This window comes from Dendrobates tinctorius, unplaced genomic scaffold (genome assembly GCF_039654945.1).
Source record: "Dendrobates tinctorius isolate UK_male_01 unplaced genomic scaffold, ASM3965494v1 ptg000103l, whole genome shotgun sequence".
In the NCBI taxonomy this organism is placed as follows: Eukaryota; Metazoa; Chordata; class Amphibia; order Anura; family Dendrobatidae; genus Dendrobates; species Dendrobates tinctorius.
This window is the reverse complement of record NW_027361771.1, coordinates 30,441,306-30,468,100: the sequence shown is the minus strand read 5'-3', so window position 1 is coordinate 30,468,100 and position 26,795 is coordinate 30,441,306. Positions and strand designations below refer to the sequence as shown.

The window sequence follows — 26,795 nt, the reverse complement described above, 5'->3', positions numbered from 1 at the left end:
GAGGTAATAACTCTGGAACGCTTCAACGGATCCTAGCGATTCTGAGACTGTTTTTTCGTGACATATTGGGCTTCATATTAGTGGTAAATTTTGGTCGATAATTTTTGCGTTTATTTGTGAAAAAAATCAGAAATTTGGCGAAAATTTTGCAATTTTCAAATTTTGAATTTTTATTCTGTTAAACCAGAGAGTTATGTGACACAAAATAGATACTAAATAACATTTCCCACATGTCTACTTTACATAAGCACAATTTTGGAAACAAAATTTTTTTTGTTAGGAAGTTATAAGGGTTAAAAGTTGCCCAGCGATTTCTCATTTTTACAACAAAATTTACAAAAAAAACATTTTTTTAGGGACCACCTCACATTTGAAGTCACTTTGAGGGGGTCTGTATGGCAGAAAATAGCCAAAAGTTACACCATTATAATAACTGCACCCCTCAACCTACTTCAAAACTACATTCAAGAAGATTATTAACCCTTCAGGTGCTGCACAGGGACTAAAGCAACGTGGAAGGAAAAAATGGACATTTTAAATTTTCCAACAAAAATTTTCTTTTAGCATCAATTTTTTACATTTTCACATGGGCAATAGGATAAAATGGATACTAAAATTTGTTGGGCAATTTCTCCTGAGTACACTGATACCTCGTATGTGGTCATAAGCCACTGTTTGGGCGCACAGAAGGGCTTGGAAGGGCCATTTGACTTTTTGAATGGAAAATATGCTGGAATATTTAGCGGTTGCCATGTCGCGTTTGGAGAGCCCCTGTGTGCCTAAACATTGGAGCTCCCCCACAAGTGACCCCATTTTGGAAACTAGACCCTCCAAGGAACTTTTGTAGATGCATAGTGACCACTTTCAACCCCCAGGTGCTTCACAAATTGATCCGAAAAAAAGTACTTTTTTTTTTTTTCACAAAAATTTTCTTTTAGCCTCGGTTTTTTCAGTTTCACATGGGCAACAGGATAAAATGGATCCTAAAATTTGTTGGGCAATTTCTCCTGAGTACACCGATACCTCTTATGTGGTCATAAACCACTGTTTCGGCGCACGGCAGGGTCCGGAAGGTAAGGAGCGCCATTTGACTTTTTGAATGGAAAATTAGCTCCAATCATTATCGGACACCATGCCCCTGTCTGCCTAAACAGTGAAAACCCCTCACAAGTGACCTCATTTTGGAAATCAGACCCCTTAAGGAACTTATCTAGATGTGTAGTGAGCACTTTGAACCCCCAAGTGCTTCACAAAAGTATATAACAGAGCAGTGAAAATAAAAAATCATTTTTTTCCTCAAAAATGATTTTTTAGCACGCTATTTTTTATTTTCCCAAGGGTAACAGAAGAAATTAGACCCCCAAAGTTATTGTGCAATTTTTCCTGAGTACGCTGATACCCCATATGTGGGGGGGACCATTGTTTGGGCACACGTCAGGGCTCGGAATCGAAGTAGTGACGTTTTGAAATGCAGACTTGATGGAATGGTCTGGGGTCATCATTACGTTTGCAGAGCCCCTGATGTGCTTAAACAGTAGAAACCCCCCAAAAGTGACCCCATTTTGGAAACTAGACCCCCCAAGGAACTTATCTAGATGTCTGGTGAGCACTTTGAAACCCCAAGTGCTTCACAGAAGTTTATAACGCAGAGACGTGAAAATAAATAATTTTTTTTCCCACAAAAATAATTTTTTAGCCCCCAATTTTTTATTTTCGCAAGGGTAACAGGAGAAATTAGACCCCCAAAGTTGTGCAATTTTTCCTGAGTATGCTGATATGTGGGGGTAAACCACTGTTTAGGCACACGTCGGGGCTTGGAAGGGAGGGAGCACCGTTTGACTTTTTGAACGCAAAATTGGCTGGAATCAACGGTGGCACCATGTCGCTTTTGGAGACCCCCTGATGTGCCTAAACAGTGGAAACCCCTCAATTCTAAGGGCCCTGTCACACATAGCGAATAGCCAGCGATCCCGACAACGATATGAACGTGTCAGGATCGCTGGTGAGTCGCTACATGATCACTGGTGAGTTGTCAAACAGACAGCTTCACCAGCGATCAGCACCAGCGACGCCGAGCGGGCGCGTCGCTGTGTGCCTTAGTTACCAGCACGCTGATGCAGGGAGCTGGTAACCAAGGTACACATCGGGTTTCTAAGGGGCGCGCGGCACTTAGAAACCCGATGTGTACCTTAGTTACCAGCTCCCTGCATCAGCGCGCTGGTAACTAAAGTACACATCGGGTTTCTAGGGACCGCGCGCCCCTTAGAAACTCGATGTTTACCTTGGATACGAGCTCCTGCTCGTTGGTCTCCCGCCTGTCACACGCAGCGATGCGTGCTGGCCAGCGGGAGACCAGCGACCCCAGAAATGTTCAGAGGTTTCTGCAGTGATCAGCGATACCCGGCAGGGGGGCCGGTCGCTGATCGATGTTGTGACACCCCAGAGTCCGGTTGTCACAGTGACATCGCCTCCCTCTAAGAGGTGAAGTCATGCTTGGAGGCAGAAAGGGACCCCCATGCCAGGCAGCATAAATTAAATCACAATTTCCTGCTGCAGGTCAGAAAAGGGAGATGCCTTATAAATTCTGGCCAGCAGAGGGAGTTGGTGAGTCAGCTAGAGGTGAGCTGAGGGAGTTGTCATGGAAACGAAGCAGCTGTGAGCTGTGAGGAAAAATGACAGTTAAACGTTAGGTAAAGAGATCTTTCTGGAAGATCCTGTCAGATGAAGACAGGGAGCTGATCTGTGAAGAGGGAAAGGACAAGAGCAGAGACTGAGAGACTCTAGGGAAGCTAAAATACTGCATATAGCAGACCCCTGAGTGAAGCGCTAATAAAGAGAAAAGGGACATCAGAGTCCTAGGCAGACAGGAACTGTACGCACTGATAGCCGAATCTGAAAGTACAGGGGATTGTAAATTCCTGTGCACATTGAACACCTGAGGGCACGTCAGCGGATAAGGATCCCGGGGCTGATGGTGAAAAGGACGGTACCCGTGGAATAGGCTCACGCTGGCAGCCGTACAGGTTACTGAAACCATCACGAATAGAGGGTCGCAGCATAGTTATATACAGCGGACACCCACACACAAAGCGCAGAAAGGAAGGTCCTAAATCCCCACCTGGCAAGGTGGATCCCCTGAATGCCTCCAGGCGAGCCGGACTCATTCCATCACCTGCATATGGTACTCCGGACTGCAACCTATTACCAGTAAAAGGTAAAGAAACTGCACCTCTCTGTGTCTTTCTCTCATTTCTCTGCACCCCAACGCTCACAGCCATTTTTACTATTTATTTAACATCTTTGCCCTGGGACTACAGCCCTACCTGTGGAGGGCTACAACATCATAGCTGCGCCCAACATCCATCCCAGAGAAGCAACACCGCAGCGCTGGTCACCTCTGACTAGAATACCACAGGTGGCGTCACATATTTCACTATCTAATAACTTTATTTTCATTTTTACCACATAAATACCACACAACTTTCCCCTATTTTATTTTACTGGATGCCTCTGGGCCACGGACCGAGTCGCCGCCGCCGTGGTGACACCGTCCCCCATGGAAGTTGACGGGCCCGATTCCAAGCACCCCCAGGCCCCGCGGGGCGCTCCAACGTCACACACAGCGATCTCACTGGTGAGATAGCTGTTGCGTCACAAAACTTGTGACTCAGCTAGCGAGATCGCTATGTGTGACGGGGGCTTTACTCCAACCCTAACCCTAATACACCCCGAACCACAACCCTAACCCCAACACATCCCTAATCCCAACCCTAACCCCAACACACCCCTAACCCTAATCCCAACCCTAATCACAAGCCTAACCCTAATTGCAACCCTAACCCCAATCCCAACCCTAACCACAAGCCTAACCCTAACCACAAGCCTAACCCTAATTCTAACCCTAACCCTAATCTCAACCCTAACCCTAATTCCAACCCTAACCCTATTTCCAACCCTAACCCTTAACCCTAATTCTAACCCTAATGGAAAAATAAAAATATTTTCTTTATTTTATTATATGTGCCTACCTATGGGGGTGATAAAGGGGGGGGGGTTATTTACTTTTTATTTTACTTTGATCACTGTGAAAGTTTATCCCAGTGATCAAAATGAATGAATGGAATCTGAGAGGGAGCAGATGATGAAAGCGGCAGCCGATCGCTGCTGTCATTCAGCGGCGAGGGGCAGATCGCCCCCGTTAACCTTGTGTGTGTGTGGGGGGTGGCTTTGACGGGATGATATGGGATATTAGGTGGAGTAGTCTGGTGGCTCTGGCTGACGAGATGATGTGGGATATTAGTGGTAGTAGTCCGGTAGCTCTGGTTGATGGGATCATGTGGGATATTAGGGGTAGTAGTCTGGTGGTTCTGGCTGACGGGACGATGTGGGATATTAGGGGTAGTAGTCTGGTGGTTCTGGCTGACGGGACGATGTGGGATATTAGGGGTAGTAGTCTGGTGGTTCTGGCTGACGGGACGATGTGGTATATTTGGGGTAGTAGTCCGGTAGCTCTGGCTGATGGGATCATGTGGGATATTTGGGGTAGTAGTCCGGTGGCTCTGGCTGACGGGACGATGTGGGATATTTGGGGTAGTAGTCCGGTAGCTCTGGCTGATGGGATCATGTGGGAAATTAGGGGTAGTAGTCCGGTGGCTCTGGCTGACGGGACGATGTGGGATATTTGGGGTAGTAGTCCGGCAGTTCTGGCTGATGGGATCATGTGGGACATTAGGGGTAGTAGTCCGGTGGCTCTGGCTGACGAGATGATGTGGGATATTTGGGGTAGTAGTCCGGTGGCTCTGGCTGATGGGATGATGTGGGATATTAGGGGTAGTAGTCCGATGGCTCTGGCTGACGGGATGATGTGGGATATTAGGGGTAGTAGTCCAGTGGCTTTGATGAGATGATATGGGATATTAGTAGTCTGGTGGCTCTGGCTGATGGGATGATGTGGGATATTTGGGGTAGTAGTCCGGTAGCTTTGGCTGATGGGATCATGTGGGATATTAGGTGCAGTAGTCCAGTGGCTTTGACGGGATGATGTGGGATATTAGGGGTAGTAGTCCGGTAGCTCTGGCTGACGGGATGATGTGGGATATTAGGGGTAGTAGTCTGGTGGCTCTGGCTGATGGGATGATGTGGGATATTAGGGGTAGTAGTCTGGTGGTTCTGGCTGACGGGACGATGTGGTATATTTGGGGTAGTAGTCCGGTAGCTCTGGCTGATGGGATCATGTGGGATATTTGGGGTAGTAGTCCGGTGGCTCTGGCTGACGGGACGATGTGGGATATTTGGGGTAGTAGTCCGGTAGCTCTGGCTGATGGGATCATGTGGGAAATTAGGGGTAGTAGTCCGGTGGCTCTGGCTGACGGGACGATGTGGGATATTTGGGGTAGTAGTCCGGCAGCTCTGGCTGATGGGATCATGTGGGACATTAGGGGTAGTAGTCCGGTGGCTCTGGCTGACGGGATGATGTGGGATATTTGGGGTAGTAGTCCGGCAGCTCTGGCTGATGGGATCATGTGGGACATTAGGGGTAGTAGTCCGATGGCTCTGGCTGACGGGATGATGTGGGATATTTGGGGTAGTAGTCCGGTGGCTCTGGCTGATGGGATGATGTGGGAGATTAGGGGTAGTAGTCCGATGGCTCTGGCTGACGGGATGATGTGGGATATTAGGGGTAGTAGTCCAGTGGCTTTGATGAGATGATATGGGATATTAGTAGTCTGGTGGCTCTGGCTGATGGGATGATGTGGGATATTTGGGGTAGTAGTCCGGTAGCTCTGGCTGATGGGATCATGTGGGATATTAGGGGGAGTAGTCCGGTGGCTCTGGCTGATGGGACGATGTGGGATATTTAGGGTAGTAGTCCGGTGGCTCTGGCTGACAGGATGATGTGGGATATTTGGGGTAGTAGCCCGGTGGCTCTGGCTGATGGGATGATGTGGGATATTAGGGGTAGTAGTCCGATGGCTCTGGCTGACGGGATGATGTAGGATATTAGGGGTAGTAGTCCAGTGGCTTTGACGGGATGATATGGGATATTAGTAGTCCGGTGGCTCTGGCTGACGGGATGATGTGGGATATTAGGGGTAGTAGTCTGGTGGCTCTGGCTGATGGGATGATGTGGGATATTAGGTGCAGTAGTCCAGTGGCTTTGACGGAATGATATGGTATATTAGTAGTCCGGTGGCTCTGGCTGACGGGATGATGTGGGATATTAGTAGTCCGGTGGCTCTGGCTGATGGGATGATGTGGGATATTAGGGGTAGTAGTCTGGTGGCTCTGGCTGATGGGATGATGTGGGATATTAGGGGTAGTAGTCCGGTAGCTCTGGCTGACGGGATGATGTGGGATATTAGGGGTAGTGGTCTGGTGGCTCTGGCTGATGGGATGATGTGGGATATTAGGGGTAGTAGTCTGGTGGCTCTGGCTGATGGGATGATGTGGGATATTAGGGGTAGTAGTCTGGTGGCTCTGGCTGATGGGATGATGTGGGATATTAGGTGCAGTAGTCCAGTGGCTTTGACGGGATGATATGGGATATTAGTAGTCCGGTGGCTCTGGCTGACGGGATGATGTGGGATATTAGTAGTCCGGTGGCTCTGGCTGATGGGATGATGTGGGATATTAGGGGTAGTAGTCCGGTAGCTCTGGCTGATGGGATCATGTGGGATATTAGAGGTAGTAGTCCGGTGGCTCTGACGGGATGATGTGGGATATTAGTGGTAGTAGTCCGGTAGCTCTGGCTGATGGGATGATGTGGGATATTAGGGGTAGTAGTCCGGTGGCTCTGGCTGATGGGATGATGTGGGATATTAGGGGTAGTAGTCCGGTGGCTCTGGCTGACGGGATGATGTGGGATATTAGAGGTAGTAGTCCGGTGGCTATGGCTGACGGCATGATGTGAGATATTACCTGTCTGTCTCCTCTGTACATCTGTGACATGGTCTCCCGGTACTCACCCACACGCAATCTTCGATCCTCTCAAGATCTCCTTCTCTACTCCCCTCTTATCTCTTCTTCCCACAACCGCATACAAGACTTCTCCTGCGCATCCCCCCTACTTTGGAACTCTCTACCCCAACACATCAGACTCTCGCCTACCATGGAAATCTTCAAAAAGAACCTGAAGACCCACCTGCTCCTACAAGCCTACAGCCTGCAATGATCCTCGGTCTACTGAACCGCAGCACGACCCGCTCTACCCTCTCCTACTGTATCCTCACCCATCCCTATAGATTGTGAGCCCTCGCGGGCAGGATCCCCCTCTCCTTATGTACTTGTGTCTCCCTTGTCTTACACATTTTATTATACTTGTCTATATTTCCCCTTTTCACATGTAAAGCGCCATGGAATAAATGGCGCTATATAAATGCATAATAATAATATTAGAGGTAGTAGTCCGGTGGCTTTGACGGGATGATGTGGATATTAGTAGTTCGGTGGCTCTGGCTGATGGGATATTATAGTGATTGTGCTTTGCAGAGTGGGCGGGGCTATACACTCAGCTCTATATATAGATATAATCAGTATAATTTGTTATAACTATCCACAGTTAGTCACTATGCAAGGGCAGCGCCAGGCTCTTCAGCTAGTAAGATATATCAGGGCAGCACGGTGGCTCAGTGGTTAGCACTGCAGCCTTGGAGTCCTGGGATCAAATCCCACCAAGGACAACATCTGCAAGGAGTTTGTATGTTCTCCCCGTGTTTGTGAGTTTCCTCCCACATTCCAAAGACATACTGATAGGGAGTATAGATTGTGAGCCCCACTGGGGACAGTGCCAATAATGTCTGTAAAGCGCTGTGGAATTAATGGCGCTATATAAATGAGTAAAATAAATACCGTAAATGGTTTATTGAACCATTGTGATGGCGACATTTCATTCCAGATGTAGACCTTTCTCAAGCAGTGTGACAGGTGCATACAGATGTAATATATATACCCCCCCAGCCTAAAAACAGCAGTCTGCAGGTGGGTAATGGGGTTAATGTCACCTTTCTTTTGTAAGGTGACATCAAGCCCCGCTTAGTAATGGAGAGGTGTCAATGATCACTACATAGGAGCTCTGTCTGTAAATGTTATATATTCACTATATATAACATTTGATATTACAGTTGATAACCACACGTGTGGCCATCAATTGTAATATTAAATGAGGGGCGTGGACTGACACATTAGACCAACCTGTGGGAGGCGTGGGCTGGCACACTAGAGCAACCTGTGGGAGGCATGGGCTGACACATTAGACCAACCTGTAGGAGGCATGGGCTGACACTAGAGCAATCTGTGGGAGGCGTGGGCTGACACACTAGAGCAATCTGTGGGAGGCATGGGCTGACACACTAGAGCAACCTGTAGGAGGCATGGGCTGACACACTAGAGCAATCTGTGGGAGGCATGGGCTGACACATTAGACCAACCTGTAGGAGGCATGGGCTGACACTAGAGCAACCTGTGGGAGGTATGGGCTGACACTAGAGCAACCTGTAGGAGGTGCGAATTGGCACACCATAGCAATCTATGGGAGCTGTGGACTGACACACAAGAGCAACCTGTAGGAGGCGTGGGCTGGAACTTGAGAAACCTGTAGGCGGCATGGGCTGACACACTAGAGCAACCTGTGGGAGACGTGGGCTGGCACACTAGAGCAACCTGTGGGAGGCGTGGGCTGGCACACTAGAGCAACCTGTGGGATGACACTAGAGCAATCTGTGGGAGGCGTGGGCTGACACACTAGAGCAATCTGTGGGAGGCGTGGGCTGACACACTAGAGCAATCTGTGAGATGACACTAGAGCAATCTGTGGGAGGCGTGGGCTGACACACTAGAGCAACCTGTGGGATGACACTAGAGCAATCTGTGGGAGGCGTGGGCTGGCACACTAGAGCAATCTGTGGGATGACACTAGAGCAATCTGTGGGAGGCGTGGGCTGACACACTAGAGCAATCTGTGGGAGGCGTGGGCTGACACACTAGAGCAACCTGTGGGATGACACTAGAGCAATCTGTGGGAGGCGTGGGCTGGCACACTAGAGCAATCTGTGGGAGGCGTGGGCTGGCACACTAGAGCAACCTGTGGGATGACACTAGAGCAATCTGTGGGAGGCGTGGGCTGACACACTAGAGCAATCTGTGGGAGGCGTGGGCTGACACACTAGAGCAACCTGTGGGATGACACTAGAGCAATCTGTGGGAGGCGTGGGCTGACACACTAGAGCAACCTGTGGGATGACACTAGAGCAATCTGTGGGAGGCGTGGGCTGACACACTAGAGCAATCTGTGGGAGGCGTGGGCTGACACACTAGAGCAACCTGTGGGATGACACTAGAGCAATCTGTGGGAGGCGTGGGCTGGCACACTAGAGCAACCTGTGGGATGACACTAGAGCAATCTGTGGGAGGCGTGGGCTGACACACTAGAGCAATCTGTGGGAGGCATGGGCTGACACTAGAGCAACCTGTGGGAGGCGTGGGCTGACACTAGAGCAACCTGTGGGAGGCGAATTAACACACCATAGCAATCTATGGGAGCTGTGGACTGACACACTAGACCAACCTGTGGGAGGCGTGGGCTGGAACTTGAGCAACCTGTGGGCTGACACTAGAGCAACCTGTGGGAGGCGTGGGCTGAGAGATGATGGCAGTGGCTCGGTATAACTCCGTATGTGACGCAGCGGTGAGCACTGCAGTGTAGTGTGCAGATATTTGTCGATCATACACACCGCCATCACTGGCGCCCCGCACTCACTCACCTCTCCGTCAGCCGCCCGCGCCCAGCTGAGCTCCCCTGTCCCACCCCCAGGAGTCTGCACAGTGCGGGCCGGAGGGAGAATTGAGGTAAAGTATCGCGGGATGTGAGACCACGTGACCAGCTCTCGGCAACGCCGCGAGATGTCACTCTGGAGGCTGGGGTGCCGGGGACTCGGTGTGTGGGCTCTGCGGGCACCGACGAGATGTTGTCCCTTGGGGGCTCGGGGGTTCAAGGGCCAAAATCAACAGAAGCACCAGGCCTGGAGGACGCGGAACAAGACTGTGGTGACCTACGTGACCGCTGCGGTGGTGGGGATGGTGGGCATGTCCTATGCCGCCGTGCCCCTGTACCGCCTGTACTGTCAGGTACGATCTGTATGCCACCTCCGTGTGTGGTGTGCCCGGTACCGCCCCCTATGTGTGTATGGTACACTGTATGCCACCTCCGTGTGTGATGTGCCCGGTACCGCCCCTATGTGTATATGGTACACTGTATGCCACCTCCGTGTGTGATGTGCCCGGTACCGCCCCCTATGTGTATATGGTACACTGTATGCCACCTCCGTGTGTGATGTGCCCGGTACCGCCCCTATGTGTATATGGTACACTGTATGCCACCTCCGTGTGTGATGTGCCCGGTACCGCCCCCTATGTGTGTATGGTACACTGTATGCCACCTCCGTGTGTGATGTGCCCGGTACCGCCCCCTATGTGTATATGGTACACTGTATGCCACCTCCGTGTGTGGTGTGCCCGGTACCGCCCCCTATGTGTGTATGGTACACTGTATGCCACCTCCGTGTGTGATGTGCCCGGTACCGCCCCCTATGTGTATATGGTACACTGTATGCCACCTCCGTGTGTGATGTGCCCGGTACCGCCCCTATGTGTATATGGTACACTGTATGCCACCTCCGTGTGTGATGTGCCCGGTACCGCCCCCTATGTGTATATGGTACACTGTATGCCACCTCCGTGTGTGATGTGCCCGGTACCGCCCCCTATGTGTATATGGTACACTGTATGCCACCTCCGTGTGTGATGTGCCCGGTACCGCCCCCTATGTGTATATGGTACACTGTATGCCACCTCCGTGTGTGATGTGCCCGGTACCGCCCCCTATGTGTATATGGTACACTGTATGCCACCTCCGTGTGTGATGTGCCCGGTACCGCCCCCTATGTGTATATGGTACACTGTATGCCACCTCCGTGTGTGATGTGCCCGGTACCGCCCCCTATGTGTGTATGGTACACTGTATGCCACCTCCGTGTGTGATGTGCCCGGTACCGCCCCTATGTGTGTATGGTACACTGTATGCCACCTCCGTGTGTGATGTGCCCGGTACCGCCCCCTATGTGTGTATGGTACACTGTATGCCACCTCCGTGTGTGATGTGCCCGGTACCGCCCCCTATGTGTGTATGGTACACTGTATGCCACCTCCGTGTGTGATGTGCCCAGTACCGCCCCCTATGTGTATATGGTACACTGTATGCCACCTCCGTGTGTGATGTGCCCGGTACCGCCCCCTATGTGTATATGGTACACTGTATGCCACCTCCGTGTGTGATGTGCCCGGTACCGCCCCCTATGTGTGTATGGTACACTGTATGCCACCTCCGTGTGTGATGTGCCCAGTACCGCCCCCTATGTGTATATGGTACACTGTATGCCACCTCCGTGTGTGATGTGCCCGGTACCGCCCCCTATGTGTACATGGTACACTGTATGCCACCTCCGTGTGTGATGTTCCCAGTGTATATGTATTCATACCAGTTTTATGCCCCTATATTTTCACTCGTCTATATAATGTACTGTCTGACCTTTATATTGTATGTACTGTATACCAATTATGTACAGTTCTATTCAAAAGCTTTAGGCAGAAGTGGAAAAATGCTGCAAAATAAAAATGTTTCTTGCATGTTGTTTACTAGTATATTTTTATCAATTAACAATATGCAAACGTGAAATGTAAGAGTAATATTTGACATTACTGTCCATTGCCTTCATCAATTCTTCTAGGCTCAGTTTCACACACATTTTGTAGGAATTCTGCAGGGAGATTGTTCCAAACATCTTAGAGAGCTAACCACAGATCTGTGGAAGTAGGCTTGGTCATTTCTTTCTGTTTCTTTGCACTGAAGATTGTTCTTAATGATGTTGGCTGTATGTTTGAGATCGTTTTCCTGCTGCAGAATATATTTGGAGCCAATCAGACTCCTCCCTCATGGACGTTGAGGCCATAGATGCAGTGGCTGGTAAGGAAACTTAAAGGGAATCTGTCACCTATTTTTTCTCGTATAAGCTGTGGCCAACGCCATCAGGGGCTTATCTACACCATTCTGTAATGCTGTAGATAAGCCCCCGATGTACCCTGAAAGACAACAAAAACAAGTTATATTATACGCACCCAGAGGCGGTCCGAGTCTGATGGGTGTTGCTCTCCGGCGCCTCCCATCTTCTAGTGGTGACGTCCTCTTTGCTTCCCGTCGCGGCTCCTGCTCAGGTGTAATGTTCGATGTTGAGCAAAGTACAGCAGGGCACAGGTGCGGGACCTCTCTGACCTTTCCCTGCGCACTGCAGTACTGTGCTCTGCCTTCAACAGGGCAGATAAAGAACGCCTGAGCCGCGCTGGGAAGTAAAGAAGAGGACGTCATCGCTAGAAGATGGGAGGCGCTGGACCGGATCGCCCCTGGGTGAGTATAATATAACTCGTTTTTCTTCTCTTTCAGGTTACATTGGGGACTTATCTACAGCATTACAGAATACTGTAGAGAATCCCCTGATGGCGGTGGCCGAGTCTCATAGGGCAAAAATGAGGTGACAGATTCTCTTTGTCTAGAAGCTCCATCAGCCATTGGGACCAATCTACTATTCAGAGGTCTGACCAGAAGTTTTCAGGGAAGAATTATTACCAAAAGCTATACCTTCAACATGGAAACAAGTGACTGAACTATACATAAAAGCATAGGAACTGGACACAGAAAAATGACATCTGGTGCTCTGGACTGATTAGTCACAAAGTGTTATCTTTGGCTGCTACAGAAGGTGGTTTGTGTGTTTTGCCTGAGCGTAGCACAGTAATTAATGTGTCTGCAGGCAACAGTAAAGCATGGTGGAGGTTCCTTGCAATTTTGGGGCTGCATTTCAGAAAATTTGGAATTTCATCAATTTATGGTGTCTTCCTAGCTGAAATATACAGGCATATCCTTATCCATCCGGGAGGCATCTCATTGGGTCAAATTTATTCTGCAGCAGTATAAAGACCCTAAACATACAAGGAATGTCATTAAGAACTATCCTCAGTGTAAAGTAGGATAACGAAAACTGATGTGGCCTCCAGTGAGCCCTGATCTCAACACTATTGAAATGTTTAGAACAACGTTCTTGTTGAGTTCCTTAATAAACTGTGTAAGTGTACGTAGAGTGGCGGTGGGGAACCTCTGTCCTAGTAACTATATGATGTTCATGCAGAGGTGTTAGTTTATCTATGTGTACAGCATTCCCGTGTCTACGTGATGTACAGTGGTGTAAAAATGTTTGCCCCTTCCTGATCTCCTATTCTTTTGCATGTATGTCACACTTAAATGTTTCAGATGACAAAACAAATTTAAATAATAGACAAAGATAACGCAAGTAAACACAAAATTCGTTTTTTAAATAAAGGGCTTTAGTATTAAGGGAAAACGATATCCAATCCTACAGGGCCTTGTGTTAAAAAGTGATTCCCCCCCCCCCCCTTAAAACATAAATTAACTGTGGTTTATCTCATCTTTGTGAAGCAAAGTTAAATTACCCTAGCCACAACCAGGCCTGATTAATAATAATAATAATAATAATAATAAATTGTATTTCTATAGCACCGACATATTCTGCAGCACTTTACATTTCAGAGGGGACTTGTACAGATGATAGACATTACAGCATACCAATAATCACATAGATCATAACAAATACCAAGAGGAGTGAGGGCCCTGCTCGCAAGCTTACAGTCTATGAGGAAAGAGGTAGACACGAAAGGTGGGTGGTAACAATTGCCCTGATTATATGGACCAGCCATAATGTTAAGTGTGTAACAGTACAGACACAGAGGGCTGGATGGATGAATGGATGCATAAAGCATGTAGCACCATGATGCGGGGAACCTGGTTATGGTAAAACTTTTGACTGTGATAGATTAGGTTAATGTGTTGAGGCGGTAGGCCAGTCTGAATAAATGCATTTTCAGGGCACACTTAAACTTGTAGGGATTGGGGACTATTCGTATTGACCTGGGAAGTGCATTCCAAAGAATTGGCGCAACACATGTATAGTCTTGGAGATGGGAGTGGGAGGTTCTGATTATTGAGGAAGCTAACCTCAGGTCATCAGCAGAACGGAGGGCATGGGTACGGTGATAGAATGAGACAAGGGAGGAGATGTAGGGTGGTGCTGAGCCATGGAGTGCTTTGTGGGTGAGGGCAATAAGTTTGTACTGGATTCTGGAGTGGATGGGTAGCCAGTGTAATGACTGGCACAAGGTAGAGGCATCGGTGTAACTATTACTGCCACGCCTGTTCTCAATTAAGAAATCACTTAAATGGGACCTGCCTGACTAAGTGAAGTAGAGCAAAAGATCCTGAAAAGCTAGATGACATACCGTGATCCAAAGAAATTCTGGAGCAAATGAGAAAATAAGATCTATCTGTCTGGAAAAGGTTATAAAGCCATTTATAAAGCTTTTGGGTGCCAGCGAACCACAGTGAGAGCCATTATCCTCAAATGGTGAAGACATGGAACAGTGGTCAAGCTATCCAGGAGTGGCCGGCTGACCAAAATTACCCCAAGAGTGCAGTGACGAATCATCCAATAGGTCATGAAAGAGCACACAACATCATCCAAAGTACTGCATGCTTAATTTGCCTCAGTTAATGTCAGTGTTCATCCCGCCACTATAAGAAAGAGACGGGGCAAAAATGTCCTGCATGGCAGAGTTATATGATTAAAACCACTGATGAGCAATAAAGACTAGAGATGAGCGACTTTGCCTTTTTTAGGGTCGAGTCGGGTTTCATGAAGCCCAACTTTCTCAAAAGTCGAGTTGAACGAAATCGGCCGACTATCGTGAAAACACAGAGGTCCGACTGAATCACGAAACCCAATGCTTGTCAATGGGGAAGTAAAGTCGGCAGGGAGTGGAGGACAGTAAACACACCTACATGCCGGACTGCTTTTTAAAGTGCGCGAAAACTCTCTCCCTCTCCAGACGCTGACCATGTCGTCATCTCGTTGCCCACAGTGTCCATCCTTACTCATTGGCTGAGAAAAGGCGCCTGCAAGCATTATGGGAAGCGTGACTTTGGAGCTCGGGTCGACGACCGCATGGCCGACCTCACGCTATGGTCAGCTTTCGGTCGGCGAAACCTGACTTTGGCATAAGTCGGCCACTTACAAATCTGGCCGACCTGTTTCGCTCAACCCTAATAAGGACACAAAGGCTCGTCTCAGTTTTGACAGAAAACCTCTTGATGATCCCCAAGACTTTTGTGAGAATACTCTGTGGACTGAGGAGACAAAAGTTGAACCTTTTGGAAGGTGTATGTCCCAATACATCTGGCGTAGAAGCAACAGCATTTCAGAAAAGGAACATCATACCAACAGAAAAATGTGGTCTGGGGCTATTGTGCTGTTTCAGGACCTGGAAGACTTGTTGTTAAAGGAACCGTGAATTTTGCAGTCTACCAAAAAATCCTGAAGGTGAATGTCCGACCATCTATTCATGACCTCAATATGAAGCGCACTTCGGTTATGCAGCAGGACAATGATCCAAAACACAATATCATGTCCACCTCTGGCTTAAGAAAAACAAAATTAAGAATTTGGAGTGGCCCAGTCAAAGTCCTGACCTTAATCTGATTGAGGTGCTGTGGCCCAAAATTCCTCTAGAGAGTTGTAAAAAACTCATTCCAATGACTGTCAAACGCCTGATTGCAGTTGTTACTGTTAAGGGTGGCTCAACCAGTTATTAGATTTAGTGTGCAATCACGTTTTCTGAAACATTTAAGTGTGACAAACATGCAAAGAAATAGGAAATCCGAAAACACTTTTTCACACCACTGTAAACACAGCAGTATCAGTGTCTCAGATGTGATGTATATTCAGCAGTGTCAGTGTCTCTTGTGTGATGTGTGTATATATAGCAGTGTCATGGAGTGTCTCCTATGTGATGTGTATAGAGCAGTCACGGTGTCTCCTATGTGATGTATATACTTCAGACCTCCCACTTCTTGAGTTCTATAAATGTTTCATGAGCAGTGATGGATTTCCCACTGTGAGGAGACCTGCGCTGTAATATCCCTCTGTCTAGTACATCTTGTCCGTGGAAGTTTTTTTTTACAAAACTTACATCACAAAGAGTCACCTGCACTCCAGGATGATGCAATCCTGGAAAAGCAGTTGCGAGTAGCTACGTCATCCACATCACCTAACATCACAGCCATGCCAAAGAGAAGCATCTCCAGTCATCACATTAAAGGAGGAATTATTTAAGTGTTTAGCCAAATAAAGCGGGATAAAATTTAAAATTTTTAATTTTGTATGGCCCCCGAGTTCTGGTATAAATATCCAAATGGTCCTTGGTAGAAAAGAGGTTCCTCACCCGTGGTCTAAAGGAATTGATGATTTGATACGGATTTGAAGGAAATGTGTGGTCACACCAAATATTTGATTTATATTTCTCCTTTGTTCATTCACTTTGCATGTTTTTAATTTGTGAAAATAAATTAACACTTCTGTTTGTGAAAGCATTCTTACTGAGAATCATTTTTACCCCACCTGCCTAAAACCTTTGCACAGTACTGTATGTTGTATGCTCCGGCATTGCCACTCACCTGTCTATATAATATGCTATATGAGCTGAGACGTATGCAAAAATATCCAGCATTTTAGTAAAATAGGATTTATTTGTTTGTTTTTTTTTTTTAAATAAAGTGGATCTGTCTCCAGATTTAACCATATAAACTGCATACATTATAAATTCACATTCTTAGACCTGATGAGGCTGGTGGGTTTAAAAAAAGAAATGTCTGTATCGGAATGGCCTTACAATTGTTCTTGAAAGTTTCTTTGCGTGATATTAAACAGCTTATTTTAATATTTGTTTTCTAGAGCCATTCTGACATGGATTGTCAAAGTAAATACACCAGCCCCATCTGGTGTAATGGCTACTTTATTATGTATGGCGTTTGTGTGGTAAAATCTGATGACAGATTTACTTTAACTATAATGTAATGGTGGTCTCAAACCAGGAGCTCTAAATCTAGAAGGCTTACATATTTCAGGAAAGCCTTTTAAAGGGTGAGTCCTACTCTGGTCTGTTTCTTATCGGAGGTGAGCGGTGCAGGTGACCTTACAGCTAATGATACCTTATGGGATGTGAGTACGATCTGATATTGATGACTCCTCCTATGGCTAGGTTATCAATATGAAAGTAGTGGACAACCCCTTGTTAGGACAGTGTCTTAAGTAGCAGGTTATGGAGTGCACAATGAATGACTATTCTCCTCTACTGTTGTGTTTAGGCCACAGGCCTCGGAGGGACGGCCGTTGCTGGACATAGCTCAGAGCAGATCGAGTCTATGCAGCCTGTGAAGGATCGGGTGATTAAAATTACATTCAATGCAGATGTACACGCCAGTCTACACTGGAACTTCAGGCCGCAGCAAAAAGAAATCTATGTAAGTATGTGATGATGTGATCGGTCTGCTGCCATGTCAGTGGTGTGAGATCCTGACAGGGCATCGGCTTTTTAGAACGAGAAGGCATAAGGGCTTGTTCACATGTTGCTTTTTAGTTGTGGAGAAAACATATAGTTTTACAACACCAGAAAAGGGACTGGGATTTCTGAAACCTCGTGCACACTCTGGTTCAAATGTGCAAGGAAAAAATAAGCAGAGTGTGGGTTGTTTTTTTTTTTTTGTATTTTTTTTTTTAATTTGGAGCAGATTATTTCTTTATGGGTTTTTGCAGTATTTTTCAACTATTCAAATGAATGCTTCCCCTACGCCTCATTGGGGGACGCAGACAGTGGGTGTTATGCTGCTGGCCACTAGGAGGACACTAAGTAAACCAGAAAAAAAGTTAGCACTCCCCTGCAGTATACACCCCGCAGCTGGATGAGATTTCTCCAGTACTTACTTAGTGTCTATAGGAGGCACTTGGGTCTGGCTTCAGACCCCACCGTTTTTATTTTATTTTTGAATTTTCTGTAAATTTTTATTTTTTAATTAACGGAATGAAGTCGCGACGGTTCCTGTCTACGGCCCACTCTCCCCTGAACCAACAACAGGCAAGCACGCGGAGTGTACCTCCCCGTACACTTTCCTGCGACGTTTGTGGCTGATTACTCTGGCGATGATGGCGATGGGAGGATCGATTGATTCCCCCTTTAAGAACTCCAGCTCTGCTGCATCAGCCCAGGAGGTGCACTGGCACCTCACCCCCCCCCCCCCCCCTGCTCCCGTGTGGGCCAAAAAATTTAGTCCCCGGCTTTTCCGGCCCGCTAGGCCGCAATTTGAATAGCGCTGCCCACGCTAGCGCCGCCCCCGGCAAAAATTTAGTCCCCGGCTTTTCCAGCCTACTAGGCCACAATTTGAATAGTGCTGCCCACGCTAATGTCACCGCCCCCTCCTCTTGGCACCTCTCATTCCTTAAGAGACGCGCAGTCCTAATCTTGGGGGCCATGTCTTTTACCTCAGCCTGCTCTGAACATGAGCTGTGAGGCGTGCACTCTGCTGGATACCAGGTGACACCACAGGGCCACCGCTATTCCTCCCGGGAGACACAGCACAGGACCGTGGGTAAGCTGCATCTGCCCTCAGATTAAAGCTCAACCCCTTCCCGGCACATTCCTTGCAGCTGCAGACACTCTGCCATTAACCCTTTCAGGAGCGCTGTGTCTCAATCTAAGGAGGCTAAACGGGCTGCTAAGAAGCACACTGCGTTTTGTACCACTTGCAAGTCTGCCTAAACCAGTGCACAGACTAATCCGTTATGCACGAACTGCGACCTGGCCTGCGCCCCGGCCAGCGTTCCAGCGCCCCTCGCCGCAGCTGACAAGCTTCCTGCGTTTAGTACCTCTGAGTGGGCTGCGTCCCTGTCACGGTCGGTGGAGTCCCTGACCCAGGCTATATTCTCCCTCCGGGAGCACTCTTTAAGTCCGAAAGCATCCTTACCTCCCGAGGAGGGCTCTGGTGTCGGCCGGGAACCGTCCACCAGCAGGGGCCTTACTCGTTCATGGGATGGTCAGGTCTCTAGAAAGCGGACCCATGACGCGTCCCCTTGTCACGTTCGTGCCTCAGCATCGGCGACTCCTGTCTCTCGCTCTCCCTCTCCTGAGGTTCACAGTGAGCACGACTCTGAATTCGAATCTGACACGTCAGGCCCTCAGAATCCCCCAACTGATCAAGAGTCGCTTGATTCTCTTATAGAATCAGTCAACAGGATTCTGAAGTTGGATGAGGAAAATATTCCCGCTCCAGCACACCCTCATTTAAGAAAACCAAGCGTGTGCGCAGGTTATTTACCAGCCATCCGGAGTTTAAGGAAATTGTCCAGAAACATAGGGATCGGCCACATAAGCGGTTCACAGGGCAAAAGTCTACTGAGGCTAAATACCCTTTTGATCCAGACCTAATGAAGGATTGGTTACAGTCCCCTCTGGTGGACCATCCTGTATCGCGTCTTGCTTCTAAAACGCTCCTATCCGTTTCTGAAGGCTCCTCAGTCAGAAACCCCTCAGAACATCAAATTGACTACCTTGCCCGCTCAGTTTTTGAAGCTTCAGGAGCGGCGCTTTTTCCATCTTTCGCGGCAATTTGGGTCACTAAGGCAATGGCTGCTTGGGCAGAAGTCTTGATTACTTCCTTCCATAGCACCAATCTTCCTCTGTAGGCAACCACTGTCACCAGGCAGATAATTCATGCAGCGGACTTTGTAGTAGACGCTTCTTTTTGATGCTGCCAATTGCGCTGCTCAAACTGCCGCTAATTTGATCTCCATTAGAAGAGCCCTACGGCTCCGAGACTGGCGGGCGGATGCCACATCTAAAAGATTGTTGACTTCTCTCCCCTTTCAAACTGGTCGTCTTTTTGGAGAGAAACTGGACCACCTCATTTCTGATACCACCGGGGGGAAAAGCAAATTCCTTCCTCAACAAAAGGCTGTTTGGCCATTTCGCAACCAAAAGCCAACGCGTTTTTGATCTTTTCGCAACAATTCCGGTTGGTCCTCCTCTACCTTTTCTTTCGGATCAGGTCGGTCCCCGCACGGAGACAGAGGCTCCCAGGTCTCATACAGACCTAACCGCTCTTGGAAACCCAGGCCTAGGGCATCTGGATCTAGGGGACCCAGATCTCATAGATCTTCTACCCAATAGCTTGTTACGGTATCCGGTGGACACCGACAAAGTAGGCGGGCGCCTACTTTCCTTCAGCCACACCTGGCTCGCGGTCGTCCACGACAAGTGGGTCAGGGAGCTGGTGTCTTCCGGATACGAGAATCTTCTTCTCCCCCCACCCCAAGAAAGAGACGAGCCTTGCTTCGGGCTGTTCAGACTCTGCTAAGGGACAGAGTCATCATTCCGGTCCCTCATCACGAAAGGTTCAGGGGATTTTATTCAAACCTTTTTGTGGTTCCAAAAATGGATGGGACGATGCAGCCCATTCTGGATCTCAAACTGTTTAATCAGTTTTTCAAGGTACGGCGATTCCGAATGGAATCTCTCCGATCAGTTTTCGCTTCCATGGAAAAAGGAGTTCCTAGCATCCATCAACATCAAGGACGCTTAGGCCTGTTTCACACTTAATTTTTTTTGTCAGTTAAAATCCGCCAAAATGGCGGAAAGCGGATCCGTTGCTAACTGGTGTGAACGGATGGCACCAGACCGTTTTTTTGACGGATCCAATGAATGAAGAATTTTAAAGGAACCGCAGCCCGGGGGGGCTGTTGTAATGCTGATTTGAAGATGGCCGCGCATAGTGAGATCTCGGGAGACTAAACCGCAAATGTGAAACCGGGCTTACAGATGAACATTTGCAGACAGGCAGTTTCTCAGTGTGATATTGGCTGCTTCAGGTTCTCTCTCTGTGGAGACCCTCACTCAGTTACACCTCAGTGGCAGAGCTGTTTACTTCCCTGAGGCGACTTGCCCTCCCAGAAATGCAGTGAAAATCCTCTCACAATGGCTGCTGTTCACTGCCTTCCCTTCTGTCTCCCTGTGGCAGGGCTCAGATCCCGGTAGAGGCCTGTCTCCTGTCAGAGTCTCACATACCAGTCCTTGCTGCCATCACCATGCTTTTCTGACTGACTCAAATCTTACCGCCTTATAACAATTAGCTCCTCCCCATCACATGTGACTTTCCGAGAAGCAGTCATTGGTTGACTGCACTGTCAATACTCATTCTCATAAAACTCACTAAAACCCTTACTGATGTTGTCCATGTAAGAAAATTCACAATTAAGTAAGACAAGCAAAGAAATGGGAATAACATAGGAAAAACCACATACGTTGAAAATGCAGAAATAACGTAATAACAAAAATACTTCTGTCTGAAAAGCTTTGTGGTAGAGCAAAACTAAGCAGATTTTTTGGAATCTCCATAAAACAGACACATTACCTTTGCTGATGATTTCTATGTTGACCAGTGTTAGTAGCGGTCCCAGGGGTCAAACCCACAGCAGTGTTCTCGGCTAGTCTCTAGAGCCGCTCAGAGGAATGCGTTCTGAACTAACTTACTTGTTTCTAGTAGGGCCGGCTTTCCTCCTTGTGTGACAGTTCTGATGAGTAGCAGAGCTGTAGTATTAATTGAACTATAACGCACAAGTTCTGCAGTAACACTTTGAGATATCGGTGATTTGCTCTGGACGATACACAGCTATCACTAGATTTACACGTAGAGACAACCAGGCATTTGAGCGCACAGGTGCTGAATTTAGAGCCCTGATTAAGAGGCCTCTTCTGAAATTGGTGAATTTATAAAATTTATAGCCACAACTCTTCAGACGCTGAAAAGGAGGGAGGTAAGCAGTTAATTGCTGTATTGAAATCACTGGATTGGAGAGGGGGGTGGCTGGGATGTAAAGAGTTAATGGCTCTCCTGGAATGTAACTGGCACACTCTCAGCTGGGGTCTGGGCAGGTACTGGTGGTTAAGCTCTATGAAAATGTGCTGTCAACTATGAAAGAAAAACTCTGACATCTGAATGATGTCAGAATAAGCAAGACAATTGCAAACTTGCTTATTTTCATACAGTCTAACTAATTAGAGCAATTTATATTATTTTGAAAATACACCTTTTAAGGGCAACTGTTTTATGTGATTACAGAACCTTAAATGTGAGTGTTGATAACCAAGGAACCTTTTTAAGAAACATGTTTTTGTCTCCGCAGTTAGTTCCAGGCGAAACCGCATTAGCATTCTACAAGGCAAAAAATTCAACTGACAAGCCAGTGATAGGAATTTCCACATACAACGTGATACCCTATGAAGCTGGACAATATTTTAACAAAATTCAGGTGAGAAAATAGATGGGTTAAAGAGCATTTCCCCTAATGTTAAAAATAGGTACGCAGGACACATGCAGACGTTGGCAGAGCTGAAGGAAGAGGTGTGGCAGTAGGCGGGTCTTAACAGAGAAAGAAAGGAGGAAGTAGGCTGCCATCTGCAGCGCTACACAGCACAAGTGTGAGCCTAACCTTAACCCCTTTCTGACATCAGACGTAATATCCCGTCCATGGGACCCGGCCCCTATGCCCATGGACGGGATAGTAGGTCTAGCGCGATCAGCGGCGCCCACGTGGTGAGCGCCGCTGATCGTGGCCGGGTGTCAGCTGATCATCACAGTTGACACCCGGCACTATGTGTCAGGGGCGGTCACGGACCGCCCCCCGACACGTTAACCCCTTGCACACCGCGATCAAACACGATCACGGTGTACCGGGGGTTAAAGGGAAGCATCGGCAGGGAAGGGGCTTCCCTGAGCCCCCCACAGCAGCCCAATGTGCAGCACTGCTGCGGGGGGCTCTTTCCCTGCAGGTTCCCGGATCCAAGATGTCGACGGGGGCCTGCAGGGAGCTGGCTTCCTCAGTGCCTGCAAAGCGCAGGCAAGGAGGAAACCTGCACAGTGCCTGTGACAGATTGCTGATCTGTCACAGTGATCCAAACTTTTGGTCTGTACTGTATGTGTATATTTTTATATACACATTTTTATATAATAAATATATATAATATATATTTGTGTATCGGCAATGCCCACTCCACATAGCCCCACCCAATCACTAAGCATCTTTCATTTCACCAGAGCTATGTAAAAGAAGCTGAGCTGTGATTGGTTGCTATGAGCAACAGTTTTCCCACTCCACAACACCTCAGCAGACACTGACTGGGTGGGAGAAATCTAGCATCCCCGGGAACATAAGCTCCCAGCCATTGTCTGCCCCCCAGAAAGGAGCAGAGAGCACATGACAGAAATGAATCACCCCCTCCCTGCCAATATCCCCATCACACATCCTCCATCCCATAGGCACATCTTCCCTCTTAAAGGGATCTCCGGTATGGAAGTTAGGGCAAATCCCTCAGCGCTCTGATTCTGACCCCAGGCGTCTATTAATGGGATCATTGTTATGGAAGTCAGGGCAAATCCACCCCACTTTTTCAAATACAAAATGAAAGCGGTATTTTGATTTATTGATATGGGCAGCACGGGCAGGTTCTCCTTACACGAGTTCATAAATCTCGTCTCATATCTAATTATATTTTTTCCCCTTCTCACATGACATCACCACCTGAAAGAGGATATCCGCCCATCAAGGACCGGAAACCTACTGAATAAAAAGGCGGTACCTCTCCTCCGCATCAGTTTGGTTTCTTGTCCTTGTGTGAACCTAAGAGTGTGGTATTTGAGTTATCCAGGATCTGGAGGGTGCCCAGGATGGGATGCCTTCCGGAGGGTGAGGTAACATTGGCCAGGAGGTCGGTGCAACGCCGTGCAGGCCGAGACCTTTTGGGGCAAAGTCTCCGGCCGACACGAGGTCCCAGGACTGCATTCGCTGGGGTTGCAGGAGTGCCCTGGCGAGGTGCGCCGGGACTCGCTTCCAGGTAATCGCACGTGCGAGGGATACTGGTGTGATGCCGGCATGCACTGGCAACATATTCCGCAGCTCTTTACATTACAGAGGGGACATATACAGATCATAGATTTAGTTACTCTGTAATATCCATTATGTTTAATACACACAACATCCTGCAGACCTTAGGAGCCATTGTGCTGTAAGAGGAAGTGTGAAGGAACAGATGGACCTGAGCATTGATTGATTTGTGGTCTATGGGGGTATGTTTCCTTGTGGAAAGTGCCATGGAGAAACATTTTTCCCTTAGATTCCTGTCAGAGGCTTCCCACTTAGCCAAATCAGTTCTTGTCACTGTAGTTTAAATGTAGCTTTTTTCCTTTCAGTCCAGCAGAGGTTAATGTCCGTTTTCCTTGCTGCAGTTGCTGAGTTGCTAGGTCCGCTGATATGGGTGGTGACCACTCCCACCATCCTTTAATTAGTCACCTGATGCATCAGCTCACTGTTGGTGATAGTTATTCTATGGAAACCAGCCTTGCAGTTGCAGCTCTCTGGTGTCAGCGCTGTATAATCTACTTATGGAATTCAGCATCCTGTTTCTGTGTCTTCTGCCATGTGGAGCTTGGCAGCGGAGTATGGAAGTTAAGTGTTGTGTTTCTACCTTGTCTGTCTCGTGCTTGTCGCCACCCCGTGTTGTACCATCTGCAGTGGTGAGGATAGCTCCCTTGCCAGCCAGTGCACTAACCAGGGCAGTGCAAGGTGACAGCGAGGGATGAGGTTCGTGGCGGGGGGGGGGGGGGGGAAGGACCTGCTTTAGGGCTTTAGAGGAGTGCAGGGACTGGCTCAGGTTGGAGCTCAAGAGGTGTCTAGTGATGAGCGAGTATACTCGTTGATCGGGTTTTCCCGAGCATGCTCGGCGTGCTCGGAGATTTAGTTTTCGTCGTCTCATCTGCATGATTTGCGACTTGTAGACAGGCTGAATATATGTGGGAATTCCCTAACAAACAGACATTCCACACATGTATTCAAGCTAACAGTCGCAAATCATGCAGATGAGACAAAAACTAAATCTCCGAGCACGCCAAAACACTCGGACACCCGAGCAACGAGTATATTCGCTCATCACTAGAGGTGTCCCATCCCTCATTCCCTATCTGTAGGGCCTTCCTCTCCCCATTTCCATTGAGTGTGTGTTGTGCCATCCGCTGTCCAACCCCCTGTGAGATCGTGACAGTTCTGCTGTGCACAGAGGAGGGGCAGACACACCAAAACATATTTCTACAAATAGTATGTCTAATTTGGCTGCTTACTGTAAGTCATGTGACAAGGCTACGTAAAGGATCAATAATGAGTTTTAGGATTTTTACCCCTAGTAATTGGCACTAGATTTCCAGTCCTCTTCCTCTACAAAGAGGATATTTGCATATTTTATTGACCTGTGAACAGGAATATAATTTCCCATATTTTTTTTATTTTGCAGTGCTTCTGTTTTGAAGAACAGAGACTGAACCCACATGAAGAGGTGGATATGCCGGTGTTTTTCTTCATTGACCCAGAGTTTGCAGAAGACCCGAGAATGGCCTCCGTAGAGAACATTATGTTATCTTACACGTTTTTTGAAGCCAAGGAAGGCCACAAGTTACCGGTCCCCGGCTACAATTGATCTTACTGTATTTATGGACTGCTGCTCTATATTGACTGCCTATAAAAATAACAAATCACCAGAACTAGATACCTCTAAATTTTTATAATTAAAATAAGGAAAATGTGCAAAATATGCTGACTTCATCTTTTGCTGTGGCACAGGCTGAATGCAGAAGGATCTCTGCTTTCGGTAGTCTTCATGTGGTTATCTTTATTTTTCATTATTATTATTTTATATTAATAACATTGCAAACTTTGCACAGCTACAACTCGGCCAACAACAGTACGCATCCCAAGTGAAAATTACAAACTGCAAATAAATGAATAAATCTGTAAGACCTAAAGCACAAAATTGGTGCACCTGACACAGTAGTTAGAGGGCATGGGCAATGAGTTTTCCATAATTTCCAAAATAGCCTGATGGGCTAAATAGGGTGTAGTGGGATAGCAGGGAATGACGGAAAAAAAATGAAAAACCAGGTGATTTTCCATGACATGTTAACAGCAAGACTACATTTGTCTGAGCAACGCTTTAGCTACCCAGGTATGAGAGCTTCTCTTGATTCGACCAGCATTCTATGGTGTCTTGGACAACCAACCAATGATACCAGGTCTTCATAAAGGAGGAGATTGTGTTCTGTGACAATATCAGGTCCTCCATCCTCATAATCATATTACTGATCCTCAACCTAACAAGGAGAGATCTGGGCACCTCCACATGACAAGAATACATGAGTGAGTTGCAGTTGTCAGGTGCTGAAGGAACGAGCTTGTATCTTTGGGTAGGAATGTCACTGTGATGCACTTAAAGTAATTTGGGAGCAAGAGCGAGTTGGAGGCTCCTAAGTTTAGGGACTGTGCAGTGGAGACTATCCCCAAAAGATCTTTCTTTCACAAAGACAAGATAAGACTAGAAGGTATGGAATGTATTACCCTCCTCCTCCAAACAACTTTAGAACATGGAAGTAATGATTGGTTGTACTGTAGACTGTGTAAGTATAAAGGTACACAATATCCTCTGGATAATATCTTGCACGCAGGTTCCTGAAATTTAGAACAGATAGGTGACTTCTAGAAAAGCAGAAAAATCCTTTGCTTCTGCTCCTTCAAAAGGGAAAGATCAAGGTCTTGTTCCCAGTAAAGCATAATCCTTACCCTTCATTTAACACTTAATGAAGAATGATTGTAATTTTGTTTTTGCCAAGGATCCTAATAGGCTGTCAAAATACCCCATTATGGACATCATATATCCCCACTAGTCATGAGCGAGTATACTCGTTGCTCGGGTGT

General features: G+C 47.6%; 2 protein-coding genes across 4 annotated transcripts in view; one reads left to right on the top strand and one right to left on the bottom strand.

Annotated features, from left to right (window-relative positions):
- STXBP4 (syntaxin binding protein 4) overlaps nt 1-9,843 on the bottom strand; it is a 74,013-nt gene extending 64,170 nt beyond the window's left edge. Inside the window, exon 1 of one of the 3 annotated variants that reach the window (XM_073588172.1) lies at nt 9,759-9,843. The gene's annotated coding sequence lies outside the window, so the exon portion shown is untranslated. Of the gene's footprint in view, nt 1-9,562; nt 9,585-9,758 lie in introns of those variants that run through there. The other 2 variants (XM_073588174.1, XM_073588173.1) reach the window with 2 other exon arrangements.
- A 13-nt stretch (nt 9,844-9,856) lies between these two features.
- Nucleotides 9,857-25,638, top strand: COX11 (cytochrome c oxidase copper chaperone COX11). Its single transcript, XM_073588175.1, has 4 exons — nt 9,857-10,122; nt 17,318-17,473; nt 22,185-22,310; nt 25,342-25,638. The coding sequence occupies exons 1-4, from the start codon at nt 9,898-9,900 to the stop codon at nt 25,522-25,524; spliced, it is 690 nt and encodes a 229-aa protein (XP_073444276.1). The 5' UTR covers nt 9,857-9,897; the 3' UTR covers nt 25,525-25,638.
- The last annotated feature ends 1,157 nt before the right edge of the window (nt 25,639-26,795 follow it).

Bases quoted from the DNA above. Each gene is read 5' to 3' on its own strand.
- COX11 (XM_073588175.1), top strand. From the start codon at position 9,898: ATGTCACTCTGGAGGCTGGGGTGCCGGGGACTCGGTGTGTGGGCTCTG. The intron at 10,123-17,317 runs GTACGATCTGTA...TGTTGTGTTTAG, and splicing joins TGTACCGCCTGTACTGTCAG to GCCACAGGCCTCGGAGGGAC. The intron at 17,474-22,184 runs GTAAGTATGTGA...TTGTCTCCGCAG, and splicing joins CGCAGCAAAAAGAAATCTAT to TTAGTTCCAGGCGAAACCGC.